At 32.4% G+C, this 22,667-nt stretch overlaps 1 protein-coding gene across 1 annotated transcript in view; it reads right to left on the reverse strand.

The window, feature by feature from the left end:
* Positions 1-22,667, reverse strand: part of SkpA (S-phase kinase associated protein 1 SKP1-related A) — a 77,079-nt gene that overhangs the window by 53,510 nt on the left and 902 nt on the right. The window contains exon 2 of the mRNA XM_014364136.3: positions 2,804-3,082. Within this exon, the coding sequence (XP_014219622.1) occupies positions 2,804-3,082 (279 nt within the window). The remainder of the gene's footprint in view (positions 1-2,803; positions 3,083-22,667) is intronic.

The following is a 22,667-nucleotide window of genomic DNA, read 5'->3' on the forward strand; positions in this document are numbered from 1 at the left end:
ATTAGGTCATAATATACTTGTTGACAAGGTAGTTCGATATCTGATGACCTTGAAAAGGACCAGTGAGCTTCTTAAGTAAACTCTTTCTTGAGTGAAGTTTCGAGCAAACTTAGTTGCCTGTATACCTCAGGATGATCTTCTCTGGCCTCTTATTGTATCACCACACTGATAGGGAGGACAACTACAACGTTTGAAGCTTTAGAGCTGGTTGTAGAGCTCTTTCCCAATGTCTCCTGGTATAATGTCGAAGACGTTGGTGTCTAAAGCCCCTTCTTTTTTTGCAGACTCAGTTGTTTTGGTGATTTAAGGTAGAGAGATTGGTTCATGATGCTTGCCCGTAGGAGACTCTCCCGTTGGTTTACGTTTGTTTTACCTTCATAGTTGTTAAGTTCTTCCAGCGCAGACATTGGAGAGGATCGGTGATTTCTAGTTGAATGCTTAGAGTTGAGAGGGTAATAAAGGGTTGTCGGTCACCGGGGTTTCCAGCCTTGCGATGAACAACTCCGCTCGTGACGTCTACCAGTAAATGACTGACTTGGTTTAATAGTGACAGGCTTTACATACTTAGTCTTTTAGTCAACGAATCGTTTTCAGAAATGGAAGTAAAAATGTATTTCTTGGTAAGGTAGTTTAAACTAAGGTGGCCTTTAAAAGAACCGAATTCTTGAAGATGAAGAGCGTACATCGGATAGCTTGACTCCTACACTCAGAGTCTCTGCGTACGCAAATCGTGCTGAAGAGAGGTACACCACTGGCCCAAGAGTATCACGTTTTCGGGTCGCTCCTCGGATAACCAACCGCTCATCGTTAGTCGGGAGAGTGGGCCTGGAGAATACCTTCTCTGTAGGTATGCTCTCGGGATGACCACTAAGAAGGAGGCTGTTGTGGCTGCCCGTACTCTTCAGGGCTGTCTTTTCTGGCTTGCATTTGAAGTAGAAATTTCTCTGCCAGCACCAGGCCGAATGGTTTAACGGTCACCGAACTCTGAAGTGATGGAGCATATTGTATTATGCTCTAGCTAGACACGTCTCCTGGTATTTCTCAGGAGACGTTGACGTTCCGAACACCTGTATTTTTTCGTGTCACTTGGTTATCTTGGCGATCCGGGGTACAACCGATTTATTTCGCTTGCCCATGAAAGAAGAGTGTCATCGGTAGCCGGAATGTCCAGCTGCACGACTTACAACTCTGTTCTTGGTGTACTGCCGATGAACGACTACTATTATCGACAACTCGATGATGCATCTTATAACCGCTCTTTACTATCTTTGATTGCGGATGGCTTTAATTTTACCTTGACGTCACCTAGCGGATCCTACCGAATTAAAGTGCAAAGCTAGCTTACTTTAGCAAAACTTTGAGCTTATTTATTGCTACTGTTATTTACTTTTTCAAGAGAAAAAACTATGCGAAAACAATCTCGGAATTATCAAGAATTAGTATGCAAAATTTCAGCAAAATCGGTTTAGTAGTTTTCGCGGTTAGCGATTACAACGGTTTTAGCGATTTTGCTTTATTTATTAGTAAGATAATTGGAGGAAAATTTCTTGTCCTTCCAATTTCATTCTAGTTTTTGATATGTAGTACATTGTTTATGTAAAAATAAATTATGTCAATTAATTTCAGTTGGGCCTTTGCAGTATTTTGGCATATGTCTCTACCTTTACGCATATCAGCTTATGCGGTTATTGGGTTATTTGTTAGGTCATTTTTGTCGAGATTTAAAACAGCTATAATATCATTTTTTAAGCCTTTTTTACAATGTTAGAGGTTGTTAACATTGTTTATAACTGTTTATAACAGTAAAACTACCCAGCAAACCAGACCTTGCTCAGACTTCTAAAGCTATGAATTTAAATGCCATAATACAATAAGTATTACGATAGTATTAGTAACAAAAAGTTCTAAAAAATACTCATATTCTTAGCCTATTTACGAAAATAAGATGTGGAAGTATAAATCTGAGAAAAAATACTGGTTGTGGACTTTTGATAAATACTAATTTTATGTGAAAGGGACTTTGGAAATTTAAAGTGTGTACTAAATAAGTGTTAAGTGAGCAAAAAATGAAAACAGAATAGAATTCATAGAAGGAAAACCATAGGCTGGGTGCACGCCAACCTCGCGCATTCCCGAGGCTTAGCTACAAAAACAGTGCGGTGAAAAAAATTTTGAATCTATATGTAGCCCAGAATTTATTTTCTGTTTTATCACATCGAGTTCATGATTACTCTTTCACAAAGCTTTCCCCTTCTTTTCATTGCCTAAACGTAATATATTTTCAGTGATGGGCAAAAACCTAAAAATTGCAAATCTACCCATTTTTTTATATTCAGCTTAATATAACAAATAATTCTGACTCATTGACGCTAACATCAATAAAAAAGACTAGTGTCAGATGAGAAACGGTCTTGCCAACTTGCAGCCGAGGTAAAAAATAATTTTTTGGTGCTTATAAAAGCATTCTCTTGCGCTGAAAAAAATTTACGTAAAAATAATACTAAATTAGATTTGAGGACTAATTATAAACTTTCAAAAAGATTCCATTAAAACGCAAAAAAAAGTTATTTATTCTGGTCAATCAGCTTTGTTAGTGTATTTTTTTTATTTTTTTTTACCACGATGTTTTAGTAGCTAAGCCTCGGGAGTGCCCGGGGGTCAGCGTGCACCCAGCCAATAAACAAAAATAAATACAAATCGTTAATATTACATGAATTGGATTCCAACTATTTGTGACCAGGGAGTCCTATTTTTTTTGGGTGGGTAAGTTAAAGTTCGTGTTGAAATAAATAGAAATAAATACCTTTAAAAAGTCTGCGTCCCAAGAACTTATGTCATCCGTTCTTTTCTCCTTGTTTTCATCATCTTCAGGTGGAGGTGGATCATCTTTATGATACGTTGCCCACTGAATTACTTTTCTAAGTATAGCTGAATTCACATTTGGTAATGGTACAACTTCTTCTTCGTCTTCATCCATACCTAAGTCTTCAAGCATAGTTTTTATAGTGACAGAACACTTTGCTATATCAACATCCACTTCGAATACCTCTCCATCGGAACTTTGTAACTTTATATTTGGCATCTGAAACAACGGTTTAAAGACTTCAGACTTTTTATTAAAAAATGATAGCTTATAAGGTTCTCTACCTTAACACATATTTATTATACGTCTGCGTGATGTATTAAGCTATTTTATAATATATAAGTTATGCTATTTTTCTCAGCTCTTAAGTGGTTTAAATCCCAATAATTACTTGAGATTTTTATTAAAATCTCAAAATTTATACTTTTAGATAAAGATCAGTTTATTTTTAATGTACATGTATAAATCATGGCACGGCGAGTCTATTTATATATATATATATATATATATATATATATGTCTTTTCAAATTGTTTTTTGGTTTAGGGATTAGTGGTAATGTTTCCTATTTAAAATTTAAGTAACCCGCTAAACATAGCCACTGCACTATATAGCGCACAACAAAAATGGAACAGTACGTCACTAGGACGCAAAGTACAAACATGAGCGCCCGAAGGGCGCGCTTGTTGTAGGCTGATGCCCGAGTCGCGTATAATGTTTTTCTTACCGAGGGCGCAAAGTGCAATTTTTCTCCGGTGGGCACACTTTGCGCCCCGTAAATTACTTTGCCCTTCAGACCCATAGTACTTTTCTGCCCGTGGGCCCAAAGTGATTACAAGGGCGCAAAGTGTGACTCGAGGGCGCAAAGCGGCAGTTGCACCTAGAGCCCATGATAAAAAAAATTTTTTTCTTAACAATCAAAAATAGGCTCATTTGCTATCTGCAATAATAAAAAATATTATAACAAGATAATCGTGGTATCAGAATAGCTATAAACAATTATTCATAATAAATAAGCATATAGCAATTGTAGAATATGGTTTTTTTTAAGTGAATTAGAAATATCTCTGCCCAACGTTACGATTGATACATCCAACTGGGCTCATTTCATTTGTTTCTTAACTAATAGTAGTATCCTTCGTTAATCGTTGTGTCATAAAAGCGATGTATAATAAAAAGTTATAAATACACAAGAAATCAGTTAAATAAAAGCTTTTCAATAGCGGAGGAGCCATATCTCTGCCCTACATTATGACTGCTAGGTTCAGTTGGGCTCATTGTTTTTTTTTCCTTATCTAAAACTATTATTCACTACTGAATATTGTGTTGAAATGTCAATTATTACTAAATTATTGTAAATTATTAACAACAAATCGGGTGATCGAATGATTTTCTATAGTTAAAGAGCCATGTCTCTACCCTACGTTATGACTTATTGGTCGAACTGGGCTTATATTTATTGTTTTTTGTCCAACAATATTATCCACTACTAATCATTGTGTCAAAACAGTGAAAAACAATATATTAATATTAATAAACAACGAGAGATCAGATAATCAAAAGCTTTTCCTTGGTGAAAGAGCATTACCTCTGCTCTACGTTATGATTGATCAGTGTGACAGGGCATTTTTTCTTTGTTTGATATTTAATAATTGTTAAATAAATATACTATGAGGTAGTGCATCAATAATACAACACTTTTTAACACTTAAATTAAGTTTAATATAGAGAAATCAAGATTAATTAAGAAAACAAGATCTTTTCTCATAATACAGAGAGACTCTATGAGAGCGTGCGTGCACGGCAACGGCCATGTTCCGTTTAACCCTACTGCATCATTGTACAAACTACAAAGCACACACACACATCATCTCGCACCCATAGAGCCAATGCCGCATAACAGATGTCACTACTTGCACATCTAATATAAATTTATTTATATTCCAACACCCCTCCTTAAATTTATATTACAATCCTAATTTTAGTACCTTCAACTACTTTACATTTAACTTATTTCTAAATCTTTCGCACTAATTTCTGTCCAAATCATTCGTAAAAATATCTGCTACATTTTCTTCCGAATCAACTTTTACAACATCAATTTCGTGTTTCGCATAACTTTCGTTTACACATAGATAATGAGTTTTACTGTATTTCGACTTTTTAGTAAAATTTCTAAATCTAGCTATACTTATAGCACCAGAATTACCTTTATACATTTTAACTAGATTGCAAACTTCAATTTTCAAACTAAGCAATAAATTTTTTATAACTTTTAATTGATTCACACACTCAGACAACGCTACAAACTCAGCTTCTGTTTATGATTTTGTAACTCTATTCTGTTTTCTGGATTTCCAATAAATTACATTTCCATACGGTCTTATTACATAGCCTGTCGTTGATTTTTTTATCAATTATTTTACTTGCTCAATCAACATCAACAAAGCAATCAATAATATTATTATTACTACTTTTTTCACAAGCTTATTGTAAATCCTTTGTTAAAAATAAATATTTCAAAATCCTCAAAGCATATTTGTAATGTGTTTTATAATAACTATTTTGAAATCTACTTGAATAATTTACACCAAAGCTAACGTCAGGTCTAGTTCCCACACTTACATACGAAAAAGCTCCAATTAAGTTTCTAAACTTAATATCATCACATACTGATGGCGTTCCTTCTAATACTAAATTTTGTTCCACAAGAACTGCATACAATTTTGAATTTTTAAAATCATATTTCTTTGCTAATGTTTCAGTATATTTTTTCTGATTAAGTATCATTTTTTCATTTTTATAGTAATAATTAATGCTAAGACTTAAATAAGTACTTATTCTACCTAAATCTTACATTTGAAACTTTTTACACAATAATCTTTTAACAAAATTCAATTTTTCTTTATTTTTACAGAAAATTAATAAGTCATCAACAAAAAGAATTAATTATACATTAATTTTTGTCATTTAAGACATATAAACAACAATCGTTTTCGCTTCTTTTAAAATTTAAACTTTTCAAACAAGTATCAAAACACTCATACCAAGCTCTTGGGCTTTATCCTAAGTTATACAACGCTTTATCTCATTTTAATACCTTAACAGAGCTATCATCAAAGCCTTGTGGCTGTTTTACATTTACTTTAAATTTTACTTTTTCATTCAAAAACGCTGTTTCGACATCCATCTGTTCAATAATTTAGTTATTTTTAAAACAATAAGAAAGTAACATTTAAAAAAATTGTGTTGTTGCAATTTGTAAAAAAATATCATCAATTAAATCATTTTGCTGGTAACCTCTAACAACTAATCTAGCCTTAAAAATATCATTAGCCTTTTTAGTATAAATCCATTTCATACCTTAAGTTTTTTTACCATTTGATTTACTTACAGAAATCCAAGTTTTATTCTTGTTTAAACATTCTATTTCCCTATCCGTTAAATTTTTCCAATATTTTGATTCATCACTTTTCATCGCAATGTAATAAAAACAGGCGTCTCAGCATTTGTATAATTTACATAAATACAATTACGATGTTCAAAATTTTAATCTTTGTATCTATCAGGCTTTTTTCTTTCCCTAGTTAACCGTCTTAAATTAAAATTTTCGATTTCATTATTGCCATCTGTATTTAAATCACCATGTTTGTTTTCAACACCGTTTTAATTTAAACTAATTTTTACTATGTCATTTTCTGATCCTTAACCAATACAATTTGTGCCATCTTCGATAATATCAACTTATCTTGCAACTTCTGTTTTATTATTTATCAGAACTCTATAACTAACATTTTCATAGCCTAACAAAACTTTTTAATCTGCTTTTTTGTCCTATTTTGAAATTTTTTTTTCCTCTGGTATTTTTACAAAAACTCTACTTCCATGAATTTTTAATTTTTTTGTACAAGGTGTTTTCTCAAACATAATTTGAGAAGGTGTTTCATTCTTTTTAACAGTATAAGTGATAATTCTATTTTTCAAATAAGCTGCTGTTTGATCTCTTTCTGGCCAAAATCTATGATGAACCCTTGATTCTTTTGATAAACATCTAGACTTATTCATAATATCCTTGTTATATTTTTCTGCCGTTTCATTCAATTCATGTACGTAAGGTGGACACGGTTAAATAGATATACCTTTCTCGCTTGCAAAATTACTTTTATCCTTATTTCTATATTCTTTTTCATCATCACATCTTCGTCTTTTTATTTTTTCTTCCTGTCTTACTTTCAATTAAATTTACATAGCCAACAAAACAGTTGTATACTTGACATTTTTATTTAATACAATACGATTTAGCTACTTTACTGTAATAATCGATAAAACTCAAAAAGTTATTTTTCGCCATTCAAACCAGTAGTACTATGAGGTCCATTTCAATCGGTATATACAATTTCTAAAGTTTCTTTGGCCCTTGATCTGTCATTATTAAGTGGTAAATTATGCATTTTATTTCCCAAACAAAATCTACGTTTTAAATAATCAATTTTTAATTTCCTGGGAAAACCATTCAGCATTTATTGATTACACATTGTTTTCAAATTTTTAAAACTCATGTGACCTAGTGTTTTATGCAATTTTTCCTTTTCTGTTAACTTATTTTTTGTCATTAAATTTGACTCACTATACGTAATGTCCCTTGTCATATAATGAATATCATTATTACTAATAGCCAACGCAATTAAATTTTCATTTTGATCAAAAATCTTTGAGATGTTTCCTACTAAAACAATTTTACTTGCTTTTGTTATTTTACCGTAACTTATTGAATTTTTATCTACATCTTTAACGAAAAAAACTTTATTTACTATATTCATTTTACTTTGACCATAAATAATAAACTTGTGCCTAACATTACCAATTTTTTCTGCTTTTAAAGAACGACTATCATCTATTTATATATTTATAGGTTTTTTCAATTCAACAGATTCATAAAAATATTACCATTTATAACATGATCTGGGCAATCGCTATAAAGTAACCATTCAACCTTACTAGCACAGCTGTTTGCTGTAACACGCGGCTTATGAGGTCTTTTCTCTTATTACGCATTTAAACTACTTACGTTACCGTCTCCATTTTGATGCCCTTGATTATTTTGCTGCCAACCGCCTCCTCGGCGATGTTGACTGGAGCCTCTACCAGCTCCATGACCTTAGCCTCAGCCAACGCGATCTTGCCACTGCTGTTGTTGTTATCGCCCACTTCGTTGCTGCTGCGCACAACTTTTTTCCCCTGAATTATCGCTTTGCCTTGTTCTAGTACATTGTGCCTTGAAGTGTCCATATTTTTCGCACTTGAAATATGCTCTATCTTTTTTCTTCCAGTTTTAAAAGTACTTGAGCTGTTTTTGCTTTTATCTTCCTCTTCTTTTAATTCGAACTCTTTTATTTCACTTTTCACATACTCAACTGTTCGATCAGATTCTTTCAAAACGTCAATTAAATGACCAAAATAACTTAATAATTTAAAAGCATTTTTATTCTGTAGCTTAATTTTTCTTTTTCAGTCACATTTGTATCAGCTTTTTTAAATATTATTAATGAATACTTTAAACTCAGTAAAAAATGCACTTGAATTTCTTAAGTCTTTTAACTTCAATTTTCCCAACTTGTTTTTTACACAAATTTGTAGTGCAGTAGACTTATTTAAATACATTTCATCGGATTTTTTTATTACTTTGTGCACAATTTTTTTGTCTTTCACAAACTGTAACTGACCATTTAAAATTTCACTATAAATTACATTGATCGCCTTTAACTCCGTTTCGATCCACTTTTCTTCTTCATCCGTGCTTGTCATGGCTTTCGTTCCTACTACATCGCATTTTTTTAGTTTTAGAATCATCGTGATTTTTTTTTTTTTCAACATTCACAATCTTTTTCATCAAACCCCAAAATTTTCACTTCATTCGCTATTTTGGTTTTTTTTTCTTCGAATCTTCTAAAATTTTTTTCACAATTAGTACTTTTTTTTGTTATTTTCACAAAACTTTTTCTTCAATTCTTAATTAGTGTAGGATTGACACTGTCTTTTAATTTCATAAGTGTTACATTAACACCTTCACTTGAACCTGTAGTAGTTGATTATCTCGAGCCACTGAAGCAACACAGCTATGTTCCGTCTAATCCTACTGCATCACTGTACAAACTACAAAGCACACACACACATAATTTTGCACTCACAAAGCCCATGCCGCATAACAGTTGTCACTACTTATATATCTAATACAAATTTATTTATATTCTAACAATAATATTGTTCGCTAATAATCAATGTTTTAGAACAGCATAAAATGATAGATTATTATAAATAAAAAGCTAGAAATTTAGTAACTCAAAGCTTTTTTGCAGTGATAAGAGCCGTATCATAGTCATGTGTTTCAAAAAATGTGTTTCAAAGCTCATTGCAATGATTTATTGTATGTTTACTATTTGGACTTATACTATAATTAATAATGTTATAACTGAGAAAAACTTAAATACATAAGAATTTTGTGATTTGTCAACTATTGTTTGTTTATTTATGTAAATCTATCGTTTATACAACAAAAATTTAGTGAAGGCATTCATGTCACAGAAAAAACAAAGCAACTAAGCCTAAGTAGACCTCGTAACCTATTCTAAGAAAAAAAAAGCTTTCTCAGCAAATAAAATTTTACGATTTAGTAATTTTTTATGTGTTTATTTATAATAATTTATAGTTTACAGATGCTTTAACTTGATACTCAAAGAGTGGTGCACATAAGCGTAGGGCATACATATGTGTCTTCTATTATATCGAAGTTCTCGATGACGCAATTTCGCGTACTTATTTATTATAATCTATTGTTTAAAGGTACTACAACACAACGGTTGTTAGCAAAAGTGATAATTTAATAAACGACAAAAAAGTAATTTCGATAATACTTATTAATGATAACGTAGGGTAGAGATATGTCCTTTTTACTAAAAAAAAGCATTGTATTTTATAATTTTCCATTAATTATGGATAATAATTCATTAATTGCCTATGATTTGATCCAACAACTAGTAATAGGTATCAAAGCGCAATAAAAAAGGCAAGTAAGCTTACTTAGACTCACTCATCATAATGAAGGACGACGATGTGTCTCTTTGACTGCAGAAAAGTTTTCGATTTTCTAATTTTCCAATGATAAAAATTCAATTTTCATGAATGCCCTAATAGAATAATTAGTACTAAGTGCTTGTACTTAATAAAAACAAAGAAAATAAGTCCAGTTACTTCTTTATCATAACTCAGAAAAAGATGTGACTCTTTCACTGCAGCAAAGCTTTCGATTACCGAATTCTTTGTTCTTTATTATAGTAATTGATTGTTCATGGCTGCTCAAAAAAAAACAAATAATTCAAGCCACTAATTTTGAGTGATAAAGAAAGCAAAGAAGCCTGGTTAGAGATTTCAACGTAGGAAAGAGATATGTCCTTCTTACAAAAGAAAAGCTCCCGATCACGCAACTTGCTGGTATTCATTCATATTAATTTATTATTCATTGCTGTTCTGACACAATACGTAGTAAAAAATATTATTCGATACAGAAAAAATCCCAGTTTGACCTATGAATCATGATGACTGGTGGAGATACACCTTTTTTACTGCAAAAAAAGCTTTTAATTAACTAACTTTTTTTCGTTTAGTTATAGTTATCTATTGTTTATCACTGTTCTGACTTGATAATTCATTGTGGATTAAGATCTTGGACAAAGAAATAAAGGATAAAAGCCTAGTTTGATCTTTTAATCATAACGCAAGACAGAGACATGGCTCTCTCGCTGTAGAAAAGCTATTGGTTACCTGACCATTTGTTGTTGATTTATGATAGTTTGTTATGAATTGCTGTTCTGATACTGTATTTATGTATTTGTGTATTGTCTATTTATGCACGATGTTCTCACGAAGTTCAACCATCGTGAGTAGTAAACTATTTTTTTTTTTTTTTTTTCACTCGTTTTTCAAGTTTTTGTTTTAGTAAACAACATGAATGCAGTACTAACGTTTACAGAGCTTCGTTCTTCCTGTGGGTCTGGCGACCCCCTTGTTACCTGAGAAATTGTGTCTATACTCATCTCATGTTTAAAGAACTTCGTTCTTACCGTAGGTCCCATGACCCAGTAATACCCCCTGGTTTGTCGTTTTAATTTCCTTTATAATTTTTTCATTTTTTTGTTTTTTTTTTTAATTCCTTGTTTTATTTTTTTCTTTGTTTCTTGTTTTATTTATTTTTTTTTCATTTCTCGTTTTATTTTTTTTTATATTTCATTTTGTTACATTTTTTTTCATTTTTTTGTATTTCCTTTATTGAATTTCTTTTATTGTTTTTATATTTAATTATTTTTTTTATTTCCTTTTTCATTCCATTTTTTCTCATTCCATTGTATTTATTCATGTCTTTTGTAATTTTATTTCATTTTATTTTCATTTTCATTTCGTTAATTTTTAAAAAAAATTTTTTTTTCACTTATTTTTTTGCGATTTTATAGCCCATTAATACAATTTTTGTTTTATTTTTATATAATTACTCAATGACATTGTGCCATTATTTGTTTATCAAATTCACAATAAGTGCCCTTAAAAACCATTAAAATGATATGAAACTCGAAATATATTTATATAATGATCTTAATAATAATTCATTCATGATTGATTTAATGAATTACTTTATTTATGTAATTATGTGATATTGTACCATAATTTGTTTGTCGAATTCGAAATAATCGCCTTTAAAAACCAGTGATACGTTCTTTAACTCTATTCTACATGTTTATTTTTTTTTAGATGTATTATTTAGAAAACAAATACATAATTTATCATGAATTGAATGTATTATCAGTAAATGCATATAAAAATGGAAAATTATGGTTACGAACTACACCATTAGTACAAGAAACCGATTTCCTATAGCCGGCAGCGCTCGTAGCAGAGTGGGTAAGGTAATGGACTCTCATGCAGGAGGTCGAGGGTTTAAATCTCTTAATTGGAAAATGTTTTTTTTTTTTTTTTTTTTTTAAATTGTAAAAGAAAAAAATTCAAAGTGAAATAAAAATTATTGTGGAAAAATAAAATTAAAATTTGTTTAAAAATTAAAATTGCTTGGGAGTGTGAGGGGGAATGGTGGGCAAAGGTGTGCAGAAGAGTAACACGGCACGGTCGGTAGATATACATATAAAGTGGGGAGAGGGAAAGTGTACAGAGAACAGTTGGTGAGGGGGACCGGGTAAGGGGGGAAACTTGGGAGGAAGAGACTCTGGGTAAACCACTTTCGTTTAAAAAAAAAAAAAAATCTGTCGGTTTTAAAATTCCAGCCCCCCGAGTAACGCGACATAAAGAACTTCGTTCTAAAAAAATTAAAAAATAATATAATTGTGCAAAACACAAATAAAGCCTAGTTGGACCTATCAATCATAATGTAGGGCAGAGATATGGCTCTTTTATTTTAGAGAATCAATTTTTAATCTTAATTCTTGTAGTTAATTTATAATGATTCATTTTCAACTTGGACACAATAATAAGTTCAAGACTTAAGGATCGGCGTTGGCTCAGTGGTAAGCGTGCTTGCTACTGATACAACGCTGTTCTCTAGAGGTCGTGGGTTCGATTTCCGGTGAGTGCAGATTTTTTTAAAAACTGTTTTCACCGGAAAAAGTTCCTATGTAACCCCGGCTGTTTCGGGGTGGGTTTTTCCATTGAATTTTTTTTTCAGAGTAATTCCAGGGTTTTTTCCTTGCTCCACAGGTCTTAGGGCCTGGGTGAATGCGAAACAGTGTTAGGGCCTAATAGGTAGGGATTAGCGGGCCCGATGCCAGGCAGGGATCGCCGGCCTTACCGGCGAGGAGTGGCCTCTGAAACATGGGGCTTCTCCGGGGATGCTAATTAGCCTGGATCCGATGCTTCGGACCCAGGCTACACAGTGGCGAGTTGACCCGATGCACTTCCCCCGGTGCAGAGAGTGTCAGCTTAACTGACAAGGTGTGTTACACCGGAGATACTTCCACTGTGCCCATGGTATGATTTGTATGGTATCAGTTAAAGAGAAGATTTGGGGTAAATGGGTGTGACAATACACCCCCACACATAGGTGGTGAGTGGGTGGCCCCAGCGACTGGGCTAGTAGGCTGTCACGGTAACCCGAATTAAAAAAAAAAAAAAAAAAAAAAATAAGTTCAAGACTTGATTGTCTTGTAACGTTATGCTGCCATATCAACTGAGAAAAATTTTCGCATGGTTTTTAATATCTGAAGACGTTTGTGGTAAGTCTATTTTGGAATGACTCCAAAAATTTTTATCAAAGATTGAAAAGACGATAAACAAAAAAATGATTCATTACATTTAAATAAAATCTTCAAATTTGAAAGAGCATTATGTAAAGATTATGGATTACCAGAACAAAATGAAACAGTAAAATCTTAAAATATTGAGGACAATAAAACTGTAATTGATTTAGTTACAAATTGTAAGGATTTACTTGTTAACCTAGATAGAAATCAAAAAACAATTTTTAATGGAATTATTCACAGTGATACAAAATTATATTTTATTAATGGTCCAGGAGGTTCTGTAACAACATTTTCATACAAAACATTTATTTTTTATTTTTTGTTTAAAAAAAAAGGTTACATCTATGACTTAGACAGGAACTGCTCCAATTTAATTACCTAGAGAATGAAAAGTCATAAAACATTTTGATTATTATTAGATTTAAATAACATTAAAAGTTCTTTCTTAGAATACAAAGCTAATAAACAAAAATTACTAGAAGTAAATGTAATTATTTAGGACGAAGCTTCAATGATCTCTAAAAAAGTTTTGGAAATATTGGATAAAAGATGCATGTGATAATAATATTCTATTTAGTGAAAAACTGTTTTCATGAGGAGGCGATTTGAGACAAATACTTCCAGGGATAAAGCATGAGTGTAAAAGTACAATAATTAGTGAAACTGTCAAGTTTTATTATTGTTAATAGAGATTGGAAATAAACAACAAAACCTTTCGATATTCCACAGGGATGGAAAACTGATGATGTTTGTAAACAAATTTATGGAGATGGTATAAATAGCTGCCTCAACAAAGTAATTCTAACTGCTCATAACGAACTTTCGTACATTGTAAATGATAAAATTTTTAATTTTATTATAGGAAAAGATTATACTTGTTATAGCATAGATTATGCAAAATATAAAGGTAGTGAATAGTCCTAGCTTTTTCCACGACAATCAGTGAATCACTAGTTCATAGTTTTGATAGATTATGATTTTACTACAAAAAAACTTTATTTTCTGATGGTCAACTATATGTATTCATGTCAAGATGTAAAAATCCTGAGAATATATTTATACAAAATGATTTAAAGAACTAAGCAAACATTGAAAACATTGTATGGCAAAATTTTTTTGAACCGTTAACAATTTTATTATTTGTTTGTCGAAGTTTATTAAGACACTGTACTTCTCAGTTCTTACGTCCAAAAAAATTAAAATGCTCACATTATAAAATTTTTCATGCATATTATAACTTTGACATTTATCTACAAAATCTTGAATTTTGGTAGAAAAATTAATTTTACAAAAGTGACGAACAGGACAGCTTTTAATTTCGTACTAGAAATTTTATGATTACAAAAATCGTCGTATATTTTAAAACGGCGATTTCATAATCATAAAAATTTGATACTTTCATTTTTGGTGCCAAATACCGTATCACTGCTATCTAATAATAATATTAAATATCGGTGAATAAATATTTCAATTCACACGATTATACATATTTGTTTATCTTTCTTTTACAAAAAAGCCTGAATAACAAAGTTTCCATCTCTGAATACTTTAATTCCAAATATTAGTTGTATTTATCGTATAATAAAATATAGTGATACGAAACTAAATGTTGTATGTGTATTTTAAGTATATTGGTTTATTAGAAACATCATTAAGAAAAGTAAACAAACTGTGTAACAATTAATTATTTATCCAACAACTCCATCATTTTGTAGATATTAAATTAAAATCATATGTAGCTATTGAATTTTCAAGTTTTCAACATTTTTTGGGGGGTTGGTGGACAAATTGCACAGGGGAGCGAAGCCTATATATATTATACACGCACGCGCATACACACACAGAAGTCCTCAATACCCCTCTATATATAGTAGTGAACTGAGTTACGCTCTGCGTGCCAACCCCCCACTGAAATTCTCAAATCTGTTGCAGATCCGATTTAAATATATATTTTTAAAGATTAACATATTAACATGTATTTCAATAATTATTCAAAGATAAATTTTAAGATTTACATGCAATTGAAGAAGATTGGATACAAAGTCAAAAAGCAAAAATACAAGTATGAAGCAAAAATAACTTTAAATGTAGGTAACGCTTTTTTATTGCCATTAAAATACAGTTTGGAAAAAAAATTTTAATATTGATTAAATCATACAGTAAATCAATCAATTTTCATAGATAGAAATTTTTAAAATCATGTCACTTTATCATGTAGATAGCCAAAAAATTATCGTATAAGAATCATAGATACAATTATCTTAATTTTTGCTTATGTCGGTGTAACACAAATTATAAATATTTTAATATTTATACGAACGATATTAGATTCTCTGAAAAAAAATTTTACTCTGATGTGTAACATCACAATTCTCTTAAATTTTTTTTTTTATTTTAAATCATTTGATGTTAAACATTTCTCTCTTTGAACTTATTTTCTTGAATTTTGTTTCAACGGCATTGTTGGTATTAATAAAAAAGTTTTAAAAATTATATTATGAAAACAACTTGAAGTTGAGCTCTTTAGTTTTCGTTTTTATGTACATATTTTTTTATTAAAAATTATTTGATATTAGATCTCCGAATATTATTCTTTTTGAATGTTGTTTCGACAGCCTTCAAAGCAATAATATAAAAGTTTTAAAATTTGTATTATGAAAATAAACTTAAAGTTGAGCTCTTCAGTTTCGTAAACGTTTATAAATCATATTTTTTTCAGTGTACATTATGCACTGTGTAGGTTGAAGACAGTGTAGTTAGACAGTAGATTTTTTTCTACTCGTGGTACGTAGAGCTACTGGCGAGGACCACCGTTTGAATACTTAATATAATCGTATAGTGTTTTTTGTTTTAGTATAATGTATCGTTATGATATTTGTTTTTATCAATACAATTGACAAACGTATTAAAGATTTTGAAAAAATTAATCCAACCCGTTATAGCAAAACCTCAAGGTAAAGAAAAAATTTGATAAAATTTTGTATTCATATAGATTTTTCATGTTATAACCTAGAAAATTTAATGCAGTAGAAATATTTTTTAAAGTAAATATAAATTAGGAGACATACACTTGCAAACTTATTTTGATGGATACTTTAACAAAGATTGAACAGTAAATTTTTAGGAAAAATTTTGTTTTCTGCGTTTATTTTTCCAGTTACCACCGAATTGGTTGAATTACTAACCATAAAATATGATAAAATTATCAAGTTGTTTTTTCTATAAAATGTAAATTAATTTAGTTATCAAAAAATTAGAAAAAAGTAAAGGGGTAAGGTGTTGCAAGACTCCAAAATCCCTATATCAAGACATTCGAATTCGGCCTTATTAGTTGACACGATTATGATACAATTGGATGGGGTAGCGAGGGGGTGCAAAAAATTGCAAGGGGGGTCTGAGGGGGGATTGCCTTTAACTCCTCAAAATTTTCTTTTGATAAAATAGTTAAGAAGTAGAGCAAATATTTCCTTACTGGGGGATGGGGGGGGGAGAGGTGAGAGAAAAAAATTTGACTGGCAGTGTGGAGAAGGGTTGCATGCCCCTCCAAAATCACTTTATCACATGGAAAGATATATCTTCCCATATTTTATAGTTTTTAGGGTTAAGTTGCAATTTACTTTTTCCCGCTAACTCTCACTCCCACCGCCCAACCCAACAAAATTACATTACTCTATTTCAATCGTCACCCAATCTTACTCCCTTACGCCACCTCTCGCTTCCCCACAGCTTCTCATCGGCTTTGTTTTCATAATTTTGAGCCATTGTATTAAATTTTTATAATAAACCACCTAATAACGTTAATTAACACGTATTTACGATACTTCCTCCATCAGAATCTGAAAAAGTCTGAAAAATATGATTCAGCCATAAATTTCTATATGCATAAAATAAAAGGCAGTGGTGATGTATTCCCGGTGCTGAAAGTTATATTTTGTCTGACATATCCATATAATGAAGAAGAATGTAAAATTCGTTCTTCAGCTGAACGAATACTTTAAGTTAATCCTAGAATATGGGATTAATTCCGTAGAAACTAAAAGTTAATAGTGAGAAAAGCTTTGATCCTGCCGAGCTTAATGGTAATACCTGTCAGTGCTCAAATCACATTAAAATTTTAAAATATATAAATATATAAGCAAGCTGAAGATTATCTATATTATAACTATTGTTAATTTTGCGACAATTATAATCTCTCTTTTCGATAAAGTGCCTACCTAACTTTTACATTGGATCAAAAGTATTACTTTTATGCAAGTAAAAGTTAGTTTTACATAAAGTTAAGATTACTTGGAGATACGCACATGTGGCCGGCTAGCTTGATATACCAATCGGAAGAAATCGCGTTTTCGCTCGTTTCAAGATCGGCAAGATAATCAGCAATAGGCTGATCTTTCAGCGACAAATTAGCGACAAATTATCGCGCAAATCTCGTGGAGCAAAAATAAAAAAAAATTTATGTTAAAATCGATAGAGAAAACGTTTTGGATATTGGGGGTCTGTGGAGGGTGTTGAGAAAAACTGCGATGTATCAAATTAAGGGAGGAAATAAGAGGTTTTTACCTTATTTTGTGAGGGGCAGTGGCGGCAACGGGTGGTAAATAAGGGTCAGTAGGGGGTTGTGTGGAATGTCACCGAGATTACTATACAATATATGTGTGTGTGTGTGTGTGTGTGTGTGTGTGTGTGTGTGTTCATGAATCATAGGAATTATGCGGACGCTCGAATAATTTCACCATGATATTAGTATATAACCTAAAAGCACGTGAAGTCCGCAAAAGTCACTTTCATCACGCGCGCGCATACACACACACAGAGAGAGAGAGAGAGAGAGAGAGAGAGAGAGAGAGAGAAAGGAGTTCCCAGTAGTGTAGGTGAACAGCAACGGAGAAGCAGACCAGACTTTTCGTTGCATATTTCTCCTCATGCGGCTGTTCACTGCCCGCCATAAGATGTTTCACGGCAAAAACAAAAATACATTATCAATCTGATCTATGAGTCATAACGTAGAGCAGCAAGATGGCTCTTTTACGGTTAAAAAGCTTTTGCACACTTTCTCAACACTCAAGCCTTGGTCCTATTTATCATAACGTAGGGCAGAAATATGGCTCTTTCACTGTAGAAAAGTTTTTAATTACCATAATGATCATTGTTTGTTTTTAAAAATTTCTTATTTATTGCTGTTCTTACACAATAATGAGTGGTAAAACATTTTATAAGATACATAGTCCAGAGAAAAAGCCTAGTTCATTTTATCAGTTATAACGTAGGGCAGACACATGAGTTTTACACTGTGAAAAATTATTAAATTATCCAACTTACTGTCGTTAATTAATAATACTTCATTGTTAATTGCTGTTCTGACACAATTATTAATTGCGAATAATATCATTACAGAAAAAGCGAAAAACCCGCCAAGTTGCACATATCACTAATAATTTACGGCAAAGGAATGAACTTTTCACCCTAGAAAAGCTTTAAATTGCCCGATTTCTCGTTGTTTACACTACAGTATTTTTTGTTGATTGCTGTTATGACACATTTATTGGTAAAAGACAATATTATTAGATTAAAAACAAAGTAAATAAGTCCAGCTTGACATATCAATTATGACATAGGGCGGAGATACGTTTTTTACTGCAGAAAAGCTTTTACTTGATAAATTTATTTCCGTTCAATTGAAATAATACATCGTTTATAACTGTTTCAATACGATATTATAATAAGATGAAAAACTAAGATAATATAAGCTTAGACAGACCTATAAATTATAACGCAGATCAAAGATACGGCCTTTTTACTGCAAAAAAGCTTTCAATTACCTAAAAGCTCGTTATTTTTATCTGATAACTTATTGCTGTCCTTAGACAATAAATAGTAGTGGAACATATTATTAGATACAAAACAAAGGGAAAAGGCCCAGTTTGACAATCTTAGTAATACATCAAGCAAAGTCACAAAAACCATTGTAATCGCTAACCACAGAAACTGCTCAACCGATGTTGCTAAAATTTTACGTACTGATTCTTGACACTTCCTAGATGGTTTTAGTATAGTTTTTATCTTGAAAAAATTAATAACAGTAGCAATAAATAAGCTCAAGGTTTTGCGAAAATACGTTAGCTTTTCACTTTAGCTTAGTAGGATCCGCTAGGTGGCGTAGAAGTTACATCGCAGCTACCTACTACGGAAATAAGTCAGTCTCGTTATAATATCCTTGAGTGGATTGATGAATACCTTAGTCGTTCACCGTCAGTGAATCACTAATACAGTTGCTCGTCGTGCAGCTGGGTATCCCGGCTACCAACAAAACTCTTCTTCACTGGACAAGCAACTTACGTAAAATTTCATCTTAAACTACCAAGATTAACGAGTGCCATGAATAAAACGCGTTCTAAATACCAACGTTTTTACTAGGAGAGGTCCATTCAGAGCACAATCTGCCCAAATAATTAGGGGTTTAATGATCGTTCTTCCAACCGATCTGATGCTACCAGAGCAGATTTTGCTACAAAAGCAAGCTAGCAAAAACAATCCTGAGGAGTTCAAGCAGCCACAACGGCCTTCCTCCTCAGTGGTTCGTCTCAATAGTACATCCACAGAAAAGGTATTTTCCAGACCCACTTTCCCGACCAACAGGAAACGGTTGGTTATCCGGAGAACGACCCGAAGACGAGATATACTTTGGCCAGCGGCGTACCTCCCTTCAACGTGGTCTTCGTACGCAGAGACTCCGAGGTAAGAGTCAAGCTATTCGCAACCAGCTCTCTATCATCGACAATAATGATAAGGAATGACTGGAAGTATCACCACTGGCCTTTTTCAGGGACATCATAAGTACTTACGTTCCCTAATTAACCATCAATCTCATTGGATCTTTTAAGGGCCTTTTAATGTTTAACTACCTTGACAACCAATACATTTTTACTACCATTTCCGGCAACGTTTCGTCGACTAAAAAACTACATAAAGCCAGCCACTATTACACCAAATAAGTCATTCACTGGCAGACATCACGAGCGGAGTTGTCCGTCGTGAAGCTGGGAACTCCGGCGACCGATGACTCTATATTACCCTATCAAATCTAAGCATTCAACCAGGAATCACCGATTTTCTCTGAGATCCATGCTAGGCAAACCTAACAGCTATACAAGAAAAATAAACTTGAGCAAACGGGACCGTCTCCAATAACCCAACAGGCAAGCATCACGAACCAATCTTCCACCTTAGATCACCAAAATGACTGAGGTCTGTAAAAAAAAGGTGCTTTAGACACCAACATCTCCAGTGTAATACCAGGAGACGTTGGAAAAGAGCTCTACAACTTGCTCCAACGCTCCAGACGTTATAAATTTCCTCCCGATCAGTCTGATGCTACAACAGCAGGCCAGAGAAGATCACCCTGAGGTCTCCAAGCAGTTACGTTTGCTGAAAATTTTATTTGAGAAAGAGTTTAGCTCACCGGTCTTTTTTAGGGCCATCGAACGTCGAACTGCCTTGCCAACAAATATATAACAATGTTGCCAAAAAACAGTCTTTCGAGCTCACAAATGTTTTAACCATGCCTATAGTAGCAAAAGGGCTAATTGAAAAGCAAATTTCAAGTGCTTCAAGTGTATACAATTTTAGGTGTTGAGAAACTGACGCACAACATTCATCGAGACTGAAACAGCTGCGTCAAAATCGACAAATAAAGAATCCATTACGTGAGAGATCAGCTTTCCATAATAACCCTTACAGTACTCACTTAAATGTTCCAGATTTTTAAATAGGTAGAACAATATGTGTTTGTATTTTTTGTGGCGATAAAAAATACAGATTACGCTTCAGGACTTTATTGCTCTGGTAAAAAAGTTGTTCGACTAGAAAAAATAATTATTTAATTATACTTTTTCTGTCACTTTTAAATTTTTACAGTTTCAACCATTATTTTTCTCCATTTATTATAAAGTGAGAAAGTGAGAATCAACGACCCTCCAGGGCCAACAATTAATTATGTATGGTGTACGGAATCAACGGTACTTGTCAGCATCATATTTTTTGCAACTTTTTACAGCATATTATTTAAACAAATAAACTACATGGATTTTAAACAAGAACATTTTTAATAAGAAGTTTTTTGTTCTGAGAAGTGTCAAGAATGGATGTAAAATTTTTAACAGAAAACGTTTTACATTACAGGGGGGGGGGGCACTGGTTAACTATAACCCGATCGGAAAGTTAGCAGGGCTCCCACGCTAATTAGCTGGGGCCTATGTGAGTTGCCTAGGTGGTACCAAGCTAGGATTGTAATGGGGCTCTATGTGGGCGCTAACTGGGGACGAGAAAGTTATCTTCTACCTAGCTTTTCCATGTACGCATTGAAAGATTTGAGAGCAAAGAGGTATACATATATATATTTGGGGACAGCTGTGTAACTGTGTATATTGCAGATTGTATGTGTGTATTAAAAAGTAAAGCAGTAATTACTCATATTAAGTATTAAATACGAAGATTTACTCAAGTTTCATTATTTTAATAAATTACTTCGGGTGACAGAGAATAGCGTTTATTGTTGTTAAATTTAAAAAGAGTTCGTGAGTATATAAAATTTTGAAGCGTGGAATACTAATAAATAATCAATGAAGTGGGAGTATTTAATAATGAGAGTAATTTGCAAGTAAATTATGCTAATGAATGTCATCACGAATTAGACTTATATGCGTCGCCTACATAAATTATTAAATTTTATTTTCATACCTCTCTTTATTTTTCTAACCCTGTCCTTTGCAGGTTAATTGGGATGCCAACATTGGCCCCACATAATGCCCCATTACACTGCGCCATCTTTCTCTATGTATTTTCCCTGTTTGGACCTACATAGGTAACTGGGTAACCAATGTAGGCCCAACATAAAGCCCCCTTAAGCTTTCCGATCAGGTAATGTGGGACACATATGTCTTATTTACTGCATAAAAGCTTCTAATTACTAGAGTTTTCTCTGTTCGTTTGTAATTACCTATTGTTTATGACTGATCTGACACAATAATTTGTTATGGGTAAAAGTTTTGGATAAAAATTTATGAATACAAGCCTAGTTGGACCTGTTAAACATGATATACGGCAGAGATATCTGTTTTTGACTGTAAAACATCTTTCAATCACCTGATCTTTCATTTTATATTACTTGTACTGTATTACTTTTATGGCACACTTATTCGTAGTGGATAATATTATCAGATAAATAACAAAGTATTTACCTAGTTGGACATTTTAATCATAATTTAAGGTAGAGATTTCTAGTCGTTTTTTTCGAGGTTTACTTCATTACACACATCTGAGATGTAATGAATCATCGTGGGTGCAACCCACTCAAATGATACTGCATTGTGTAAACTGTAGTATTGTTTTTTAATGCTATTGCAATCACACAACACTCTTATGCAACTGTATCAACAAGTTTGTTATATTATTGCACTTGGTATACTTGTAAAGAAAACGGTTTTCTTGAGTACAAAATTCTTTGTTTTG

Source organism: Copidosoma floridanum, unplaced genomic scaffold (genome assembly GCF_036245765.1).
Source record: "Copidosoma floridanum isolate Cflo_tuat_1 unplaced genomic scaffold, Cflo_Japanese_pri ptg000011l, whole genome shotgun sequence".
Lineage (NCBI taxonomy): Eukaryota > Metazoa > Arthropoda > Insecta > Hymenoptera > Encyrtidae > Copidosoma > Copidosoma floridanum.